Source organism: Apteryx mantelli, chromosome 6, assembly GCF_036417845.1.
Source record: "Apteryx mantelli isolate bAptMan1 chromosome 6, bAptMan1.hap1, whole genome shotgun sequence".
Lineage (NCBI taxonomy): Eukaryota > Metazoa > Chordata > Aves > Apterygiformes > Apterygidae > Apteryx > Apteryx mantelli.
In genome coordinates, this window is record NC_089983.1 from 13,635,598 (window position 1) to 13,645,684 (window position 10,087).

The 10,087-nt window shown below is 37.1% G+C and overlaps 1 protein-coding gene across 3 annotated transcripts in view; it reads left to right on the forward strand.

The window, feature by feature from the left end:
- Positions 1-7,920, forward strand: part of ADAM23 (ADAM metallopeptidase domain 23) — an 83,218-nt gene extending 75,298 nt beyond the window's left edge. Inside the window, exons 25-26 of one of the 3 annotated variants that reach the window (XM_067298801.1) lie at positions 4,656-4,749; positions 4,983-7,920. In XM_067298801.1, coding sequence (XP_067154902.1) covers positions 4,656-4,714 — 59 coding nt within the window. In that variant the 3' untranslated portion in view covers positions 4,715-4,749; positions 4,983-7,920. Of the gene's footprint in view, positions 1-4,655 lie in introns of all 3 variants that reach the window. The other 2 variants (XM_067298802.1, XM_067298800.1) reach the window with 2 other exon arrangements.
- Positions 7,921-10,087: the final 2,167 nt, after the last annotated feature.

Consider the following 10,087-nt stretch of genomic DNA (forward strand, 5'->3'; position numbering starts at 1 on the left):
GGGGGGAAAGGGGAACTGGAAAAGAAAAGTTTGATGCAAGTTTATGGAAACAAAGTAAAAACTTCCAGTTTCGAGAATGAATCCTAGATTAAGTTTTCTAATCAAGTTAATATGTGGATAGAATAGGAAGGAAGAAAAAGTTTACTGAGAAAGTTTTAGGGAACATAGAGCCTGGTTAAATACTTCTGGTGGTTTAGAGTTACAGGCTGCGAGTGGAAACCTTGTTAGGAAGTGGACTTCAGTAGAGCCTTGCATAGTCCTTTTAAAGCTGTTGGTGTTTAGATTGCAGTGAGGCAATTGTACATGTGTCAGGACCTACCTTAACTGTGCCAGGCAATATACGAAAATACTGCATTCATGAGAGCTGAAATTCATTTCAGTGCAGAAAGTCTGCACAGGACTTAAATAAACAACATTCTATACAGGACTGATACAAGAAAGGTATTTTATTATGAGTAGCTCTTACCTGGGTCCTCTGCACTGGCTGCAATCTTAGTCTTGGGGGCCTATGTTCAGTTGTTGTTGTAGCATGTATACCCGTATACTGCTGCAGTAGCTTTGCAAAAGTAAGTCAATTAAATGCTTTTGTTGCTGACTTAGAAGTGCAACATTATTAAGGCAATTTGGAGTAATTAAGCAATACTGCTAAGAGGCAATGCTAATAAAAGTGATGCAAAATGCACATGAAAGACTTCTCTTCCTTACAGTCATCAGAATGTGAAAGTGGCTGATAAAGAAGGATAAAGAGTAGTAGTCTGTAGGTGCAGTTCTGTTGGTTCTTAGCCAGTTTCGTTGTTGTTGTTGTTTTTTTTTTTTTTTAACTGAGGATTAATGGATGGGCCAAAGACTTAGCCAGTCCTCACAGATCCCAATTTTTTAGCTGGTCTGTGCAGCTGCCCAAAAAAGGTTTCTGCAAAATAAGGTACTGAAATGCTAACAGAGACTTTTTCTGGAAGTATGCTTCTGTTCCTTACCAGTATTTCCTTAAAGCATGTACAGTGAGTCAGATACAGTCATCACCTACACAAAAGAATCAAACTTGAGGGTTTGTTTTTGTTTTCAAACTAATCCAATAAATGGCAGGTCAACATATTAATATTTTAAGCTGCTAATTTTAGCCCTTTGTTTTGTTAATTTGCATCAGTTTACAGCAAAAGGTCATTAATCCTTTCTTCAGCATTTGAACCTTACTTTAGGAATGTATATAGAAACATTACCTATTTGAAGAGATTAAAATATTGATTTTGAACAAGTCTTTAAATACTTTTGTAAAACTTTATTTTTTTTTATGACGACACACAAAAAAGGCAGAGACTCACAAGCAAAAAGATATTGTATAAACACATTCCTAATTAGTTGGGGGGGGGAACAGTGAATGGAACAAAGAATGGTATTTCTTGCATATATCTAGCCTTTTAAAAAATGAAATTTCCTTTTCTGAAATATTTTTCATCTATAAAGGAAGATCATGTTGCAGAGACAGTCATGTGCTGTAGCTCATTACAGCATGGTATGCTTTCTTCTGATTCAGGACTACCTGTAAATTTGTTCTTGTCCAAATAAGAGACTTTGTTGTTGTTTTCATGTTGGATTACAGACTGAGAGGCTGAACATTGCATTTAAAAATTTAAGGCATATTTAAATAACAAAGAAGTTAATGTTCTATAGATTCTACATAAAACAACTAGGAAACAGCATCAAGTATCGTTTAGGTCCCCCACACCTTGTTTCTTTTACTGCAGTGTTTAAAGATAGCAGATTTGCTTTTTCTGATAGAGGTAGGAGAGTTTTAAAGGAGACTAGCTGTGACATGTAATTGAAAAAAGTCTAAGAAGTTTTCTGAGAGGTTAAACAGGAACAGGAAAATGATTCAGAAGTGACAACCACAGGCAAGGAAGTCCTGCTTCAAAACTTAAGTTTTTAAGAAAAAAGCATAAGTGAAATTAGTGATGAGCTAAAAGCTTATAGTTAGTCTGTTTTGAGGATTTTACAAGACCAGTAACAACTAAAAAATGGTATCCAGTGTGCATTTAAATGTACTTTTTTTTAGCTACTAGTGACCATTTTTAAAAAGGTAAAATACCACTTTATTACAAAAAATACAGAATGCAGACATTGAAATTCTATTGATTGCTAAGGGAGATATTAGCTTATCATGTAGCTTAGGCTCTGTTGGAACAATTTTTACTACAGCCTTCAGCAGGCACTAGTGCAAAGCAGGGCTCTTGTCTCCGTGTGCTGGGCGCGTGTGCTTCATCCGGAGAGCACGCTGCTTCCCAGGGCAGCACCACGGGGGGGATTTCGCAGCCAGGCCGTCCTGCCTCTGCCCTTCAGCGCCACGGTCATGGCTGAGCAGCCCTGCACAGGGCCCAGCTATAAACGCAGGCCCTGGGGACGTGCTTGACCCAGGGTCAGGAAGGTTTTACTGAAGGGTGCTTAAAGGTTAGCTGTTTAGGAAGACTGCCTGAACACTGTAAGGGGACCTTGTACTACTCTGATACATAGCTACAAAGCAGCAAGTAAGACTACTGTCTTCACTTGAGCATAAAAATCATTGTTAAAGCATGTCAAGAAATCAGAGTAGAATTTTGGATTCTGCAGGGCACTACCTGACTGCCTACCTGTTAAGTGCTGAGATCGCAGAAAAGAGAAGTTGGATTCTTAGTTAAGTTATACACGTGCGTACTGTTTTGCCTATTGACACTACCTGCTCTTTGGTGTTTCAGAGGCTACTTCAGGCTCATATCTTAAATGTCCTTTTAGTTCCTCAGATGCTTCTTTCTCATAAAACGTGTTAGCAGAATGTCCTAAGTGAAGAAAGGCAATAGCTCAGTTAGTATTGTATTTCTGGAAGTGTGCATTTCTGCTGGATGAAACTGGAAAATGAGTGAAGTTATGGTTTGGACAGATATTAGAATGCATGCCAAGGGCCCAGCAGATACTGACTGTTGTCCCAAAGCATGGGTGCTCTCGGAGCTGCAGTGGATCCTAATGCTCTTTACTGGACTACTGTGCTGATGGAGATCAGATTAGAAAAGATTTGATTAGAAAAAGTCAAAACAGTTTGGTTAGAAGAGTTGTACTGGGGAGGTTAGCAACCCGTTTTTCCTCCATAGCTTATATTAGGGCTTACAAAATCCACTTTTCGATTTAATTTTAAAAAGTTCCGGTAACAGAATTTTATTCAGTGTAGGTTCTAATGATTTGTCATCTTCAAGTTTAACTGGAATATGATGGTTTACCCAGAGTAGAAGGACTGGTTATGTCATCTGGATTTTTTTCATGCATTGATGATTTGCTTTAAGAGGACTGATTAGTTGCTCATCAGTAGTGTATGAATTCAAGTGTGCCAGGCAGTGTTTTAAAAAGGGCAGATATGTTCTTTTCAGTGGCAGGATAAACCTACTCAAAGCAGACTAATTCACATTTAATTAAGTTACTGTATTCAAATTCTTCCTAAATGTTTGGGAGGGGGAAAAAAAAAAAATCTCAAAATTACCTGTAGTACAGAGATGGATTGAGATACTGAAGTAATGTCAGCCTAATTCAAAAGGAGTGTTAGTATAGCACTGCTAGAAAGGAAGTGATTAAACAATTTATATAGTGATATTTTAGAAACCAGCAGTTCTTAAGCATGCTTTTTTACCAAAATGAAGGCACCGGTACCCAAGGGAAGGGGGTAGTTGCCTTTTGGACATGTCTTAGTCACTTAAACCCCCAGCAGACCTTGCATATGGTATACATATAAACATTGTAGCAGCAATAGTAGTTAGTAGGGCTACAGAAAATAGAAAATCCTGGGGTTGGTGTGTAGTTTTGGGAAATTTATGAATTCCTGTTCTGTATTTTTTGCATGTCAGTTTGGTGGCAGTAGTGGTGCATATGCCCAATGTTAAAATTAAATGCATGAGCCCCTTGCTTGATGCCCCACATAAAGCCAGATACTGGGGAGGTGGCACCTAACTTCTGTTGTCGCTTTGTAATGTCTTGCTGTTTGACGTAGGACATCAATATCGTAGGAGACCGGATATCAACATACCAGCTTGCTATCCACTATTAAATTCTAATCACCCAACTTGCAAAGCTGTCCAGTCTCCTTCGAGTGCAATGTCTTTGCTATATTTTGCACATTACTGAGATTCACAGCATCTATGGTCCATGGTGGGGTAAGAGCTCACTGAGGTACTCACTTTTTCCTATTAGTGGAAGATGCAAACTAAGTTCTGGCTGAGCCAAAGATGGGCACCTGCTATAAGCACTCACGTGTGCTTGTGTATATACACTGCTGGGCATTTTGACTCATCCAGTTTTGGTATATGCATGCTTTCTTGGCCTAGTGGGCACACATGCTACTATGGTCAGAAAATCTCTACAAGTTTAGCACATCATTTGAAGTACTACAGAAGTAATTGAATTCTGCATGCCAGCATGATCTTGAACTGCCTAAGGAAATTCATAATTGATACTATGATACAGAAAGCATGCAAAAAAAAAAATCTTTTAAATTCTAACCACTTGGAAAAGTTACCTTGTTAAACTGTCTCAGTGTGAGCCTTTTACTTTACTATGACCTTAGTACTGCACTTTGTTCCTGTTATACCTAACTAATGTTTTGCATTTTTCTCTTTTCATCTCCTTTTGATGCAACCTGGAAGAAATGTCAAAAAACGAAGGTTCGATCCAAATCAACAAGGCCCTATCTGAAGAAACTTGATTCAAAAAGCTTCTCCTTGCACTACTGGATTTTGGGTATGATGTCTTTGCTGTAGTTGTGCAGGAAATAAATCAATAAGGAAGAACATAAGAAACCAATATCAATAGACACAATGATAGGGTGTTGGGAATTGGGGTGATAGAAAACTGTCCTTTTTGGAGATAAGTATGAAATACTTCCTCCATTCAGCTTTCTCTTGTTAATGTTAACAGAGAAGTGTTACAAGCAAACTGTTTCAAAACCAGTTTTTTTCTTTTCTCCAACAAAGGAGGAGAAACAGACCAAGTGCAATAAGAGAACTGTTTCAAAATAAAGAAACAGCAGAAGATTTTTTTTCCAACCTGCTGGTACTCTAACTTCACTTGAGTTCGCATGACTTCCTTTTTCTTATCAAAACTCCAGTGGCATGAGGAGCTAATTTTCGAAAGGGTAACCTGCATGGCTCACATACAAACAACCAAGCTAGCAAGCTGACCCCAAGCAGAATCTGCAGCCCAATAAGTACAAACCACGGGGAAGCCAATAGTAGGCTCTGATGAATCTTCCAGCCCTGCAGTGCGTTCTGTCTCTGGACTTCAGAGCTCCCTCCTCTGTGAGCTTAATGTCCACCTTGTTTCGTCTCCTGGGCTAGGAGTCTGTTGGGTACGGAAGCTACAGAGTGATGGATGTATAGTTCTTCCAGGAAGGAATAGGTGTAAATATGGAAATAAGATTTTGACATATCATTTTCACAGATTATATATAGAGAGAAGGATTTCCTTAAAAAAAGGTTCTATTCTTTATGTAAATCTATTTTTGATGTTGGGTTTCTTTTTTGCTCCCCATTTTCTCTAGCATGTTGTACAGTGGGTGTTCTGGGCTTGCTCAAAAAAGGCAGATAATAGCATGCAGATGCAGGGAGATCTGACACCAAACAGATGTGATCTAAAGTTTGTATGCTTGAAACCAAAAACAATTAAAATGTATAAATGCATATCTATGTATTGACTATAAGCCTCCTGGATTACTTTTTTGGCTGTCATGCAGATTTTCTGTATATAATGTAAGAAAGTGACACCCTCTCAAATTAATCACTGAAGTGCCAACCTCTTTTTTCTTTTCTTTTTTTTTTTTAAACTTTAGCTAGTTTTTTTCTATCTAGTTCCTGTGAATTAAACTTAAGTAAGCCTTAAAATACTCACAAAATGTTAAAAACTTAGAATGAGCTATTCTTCTCTTCCCTTCCCCCCACTGAACCAAACTGGCTTGCAAAGATGACTGATGTTTCTATATCGCTTCCTGTATCTCTTTGATGCATATCACTTTTCAAAGTTTAACACAAAATTAGTATTTTGACCCTTGCTACTGATAGTTACTGTCACTAAATGTGCAAAAACTTCATATAATTTTAGAAGGTTTGTGTGTTGTAATTACTTTTAGATGCACCTTGTGTTTGAACACAGATTTTTGCAGTGAAGTGCTGGGCAGCTGCGCTGTGCTTCTAGTAACCAGCTAGCCCAGGCGTATCTGACGAGAAGGTGATGAGGACATCCAGTTTAGGCCTCCCTTAAAGTATAAAGCCATAAGGTCTGGCCAATCTTGTATTGACTTTACACTCATGTAGGTCAGTTTATGTAAGTGAAATTACCTGAAAATTCTACTGCTGCAACTGATAATTAGGATAAAGCCTCTTCTGTAATTTTGTTTGTAATTTAGAAGTTGGAGGGTGGTAGCAATGGAAGTCCAGTTACAAGATTTATTCCATCTTTGTTCAGTGGAAATCAGTTGTTTGAGTTAGCTTTAAGGCTCAAATAAAACATTAGGAAAAATGCTTCAGATTTCCCTGCGACTTACTTACAAAATCTTTTTGGCTTTAATTATATTTCATACTATGATAATGTTGACTCTGACAGTCTCACAAGAGAACTGCAATATATTGTTTTGGCTGACAGTTATGAAATGTTTTTAAACAGCTTTAACATAATCACATTAACACTTACTACATGAGTTAAAGGTGCTGCACACAGGTAGTCAACATTGATATATATATTATGAATCATATTCTGAAAAATTCCTGCCTGACTTCAGGGGGAATTAAGTTAGTGACAACAAATATTTCTACAGGGAACCAAAAATACTTGCAACTGTATCATTGTTCTGTAAAACTACTTGGCTTGGAAACATAATCCCCAACTTTGTTGAAGTTCTGCTCCCAAAGCAAGTGTGGCCACAACAGAAACACTAGTGGTTACCAAAAAAACCCAACCAACTGAAGATGCATGAACTACCTGTGTAATAAACCTTTGAGAAGCATTTCACAAACAACATTGTAAATGTGCGATGTGATGTTTTAAATCAGACCACAGTGGTCCCCAACTACTATGTACATATGTTAAGTGCTGGAGTAACTTTTTATTTACACCAGCAATTTCATAGGAATTATGACTTCTTGACTGAATTTATGCTCCACTCATCAGCTGTTGTGTGCATGTGTAAGAACACATTCGCTTTCTGCTCTGTATGTACAGAATGCAAGTGACAACACAGCTCAGAGTGGGTACAGATTAAGTGCTTTCTATTAGACTAAAATGTTTTAGATATTTATTTTCTACATCATGCCTTTTATATGCTTTGGAGAGTATATATGCATTTAATGTTAATTTGTCCATCACAAAGTGTCATCAACAGAATATATGGTCAGCATTGTCTCCATTTCACCCACTATGTATTTGCTTTATTTATTGGTTCATCTGGACATGAAACCATATGGTAACTGTATAGCTCATATCAGTTTGCTGCATGATCCCACTGAATTGACCTGATCCTCCTAAAAGAGAAATCTAGTAGGCAAACTAGCAAAAGATATATAGGTGCATGTTAAAAAGAAAAAGTGCTTAAGACTGGAGTTAAACAAATTTTTCTTTACTATGCAAAGATGGGTATTGCACAAACAAATTTAAGACAACTGTCTGAAGAAATGCCATAGAATACTGAAATTATGTTTTAAGCCTAATCAGTCATGTTTTATATTCATTATTGCTTCCACTGTTATTCTTTCTTTTTAAAAATGATTTGTAATTTTTAAGTGCACAACTGGATGTTATAAATCAGTTTTTGTTTGAAGTTAATACTCATTCATATCTTGTTGCCTGCTAATGAATGGAAATTTAATAGTCCTTGTTCTACATCTTAGCAAAATGAGTATTAAAAACTTCATGAACATGGAATGGAGTAGTTTAATTTTCAATCATTTTTCCTTATCCTCTCCATTTTACTTAATTTCTGTGTTCAAAGTATCAAAGTTGTAAGAGTAGTTGAAATTGACTGAAACTTTCTTTTACTGAAGATCTCTCAGACTTTGTCCCACATCTTTCAAGTTTCATCTGTGGGAGAACTTTATATACAGGCTTTCCAGTTTGCGTAGAACTAATGCTTCAAAACACATGGTTAAAAACACACATAGGAAAGAGGTTTACTATACCTTTTTTAATCTTATCTGCTGGATTCAGTGAGTTGAATGAGAACCATATGCATTGTTTAGTTAAGCCTTTTGCATTTCAAAAATCTGAATGATATAATTACAAAAAATCTAGATTATGTAATTGTTTAAAAGTATTACACTTTGAGGTCCTCAGTAAATAATATGATCATTTTAGTGGACTGCTGAATGAAATTCAGTTTCTCTTTTCATTTTTTGCCAGACTGACTCCATTGAAGTCAGTCTGGAAAACTAAATACACAACACAGTTACCAAATAACTACTCAAGTTTTACGCTTTCAACAGCTCCAATGAGGGGGGGAAATATTTTTGTCTTAATATCTCACAATATTATGTTTGTATGCACATCTCATTTAGAGATGGAGAGTGAAGGGAAAACCATCACTGATGGAAAATTAAAGGCTCTGAACACAAAGTTTTTAGTTTTTCCTTAGTTCACTATAGGGAAGAAAAAAATTACAATAGCAATGTTCCTGGCTTTGTGATCCACTGCATCTATCTTCTCTCCAGCTAGGACATCAGGGCAGATGTAAGAACACTTTTCTAGATGCACTGCACTTTGCGCATCTCCACTTTTATTTCCTCACATTTGACTATAGAAGGATTTACCATAAACTCAATGTTAACATGCAACATTCTGGTTTTAACAATAGATAGTCATTCCTAAAATAGGAATTAAGCCTCTTGCTACAGTATATGGATATAATAGCAGTATATAGATTCCTATCTGCTTTTGATTTTACAAGAAGTAAAATTAAAAAAAATTTTTTTTGAAACCTCTCATTATTACAGCAAGAAGTATTGAAGAGTGATCTTCTGGGGCACTTGCTATAAAGAACAAAAGCCACACAGCAGCAAGTCAAGTTGTACAAACCAGAAAAACCCTCTTTTGTTCCAAATACATTCATTATAGATTCCCACCCAAAAGAGATGAAAAATTAATGTGAATCATATGTCAGAAATACAATAGAGACTATTTAAGTGCCCTCAGAAAGCTTGAAGAAAAAAATGAAATTAACTAAAAATTTTAGTAGTAGCGATACGAAAACCAGTACTATTGAAACCAAAAGGTCACAAAACCAAACTATTTAAAGCTGCACATACAGTTCAGAGATATTATTGTTCAGAACTCAGCAAGCACAGCAGCACATCTTCACATTTTTGTAGGTTTATTCAGCAAGTTGTTTGGTGAAAGCGTATAATGGCAGAGTGTATATGGGCGCTTTAGATAAGTATGAGGACTCCAAGTCAGACCTGAGTAGACATCCACTTACACATATACTATTTTAGGGGTATGAAGTTGCTTAGAAATAAAGTAACATAATTTAGAATACGCTCATATGCAGAAGCACAGTAATTTAGTACCAGTCTATTTGTCCTAATTAGAATTTGCTTTTAAAAGAGCTTTTTGTCATAAGTCTGATCTTTACCACAGGCTGTGCTTTAGCATGGCATTTGTTGAGCTGCTACAAGACCCCCCACCTTGCCCAGTTTAGTAGCGTCAAAGCAACTAACAGCAGTTTGTACCCTCTTTTGCATAAATGCAGTGGTGCCCTGGGTCCATCGTACAACCCCCTGGGGGGAGCTGCTGCTGCTCTTGGCACCAACTTAACCAACACCTCAGTCTCCCAGTTGTCCCCCCAAAGGCCAGGATTACCCTGAAGCGCAGACCCAGGAACTGGTCCTCCTTAAGACGCACATGGTTGCACAGCACTTAACTGCGGAGAGGTGGACACCAGCACAAAGTTCCAAGTACACTTCTCAGCCATCATAAAAAACATCCCGCCACTTCAAAAAAATTCTACAGCTGTTCATATATTGTACATTGACAGATTTTCTCAGCCATCAAACCAAGTTTTATGAACTTTTCATTTACTTTTGGGACTGAAACAGAA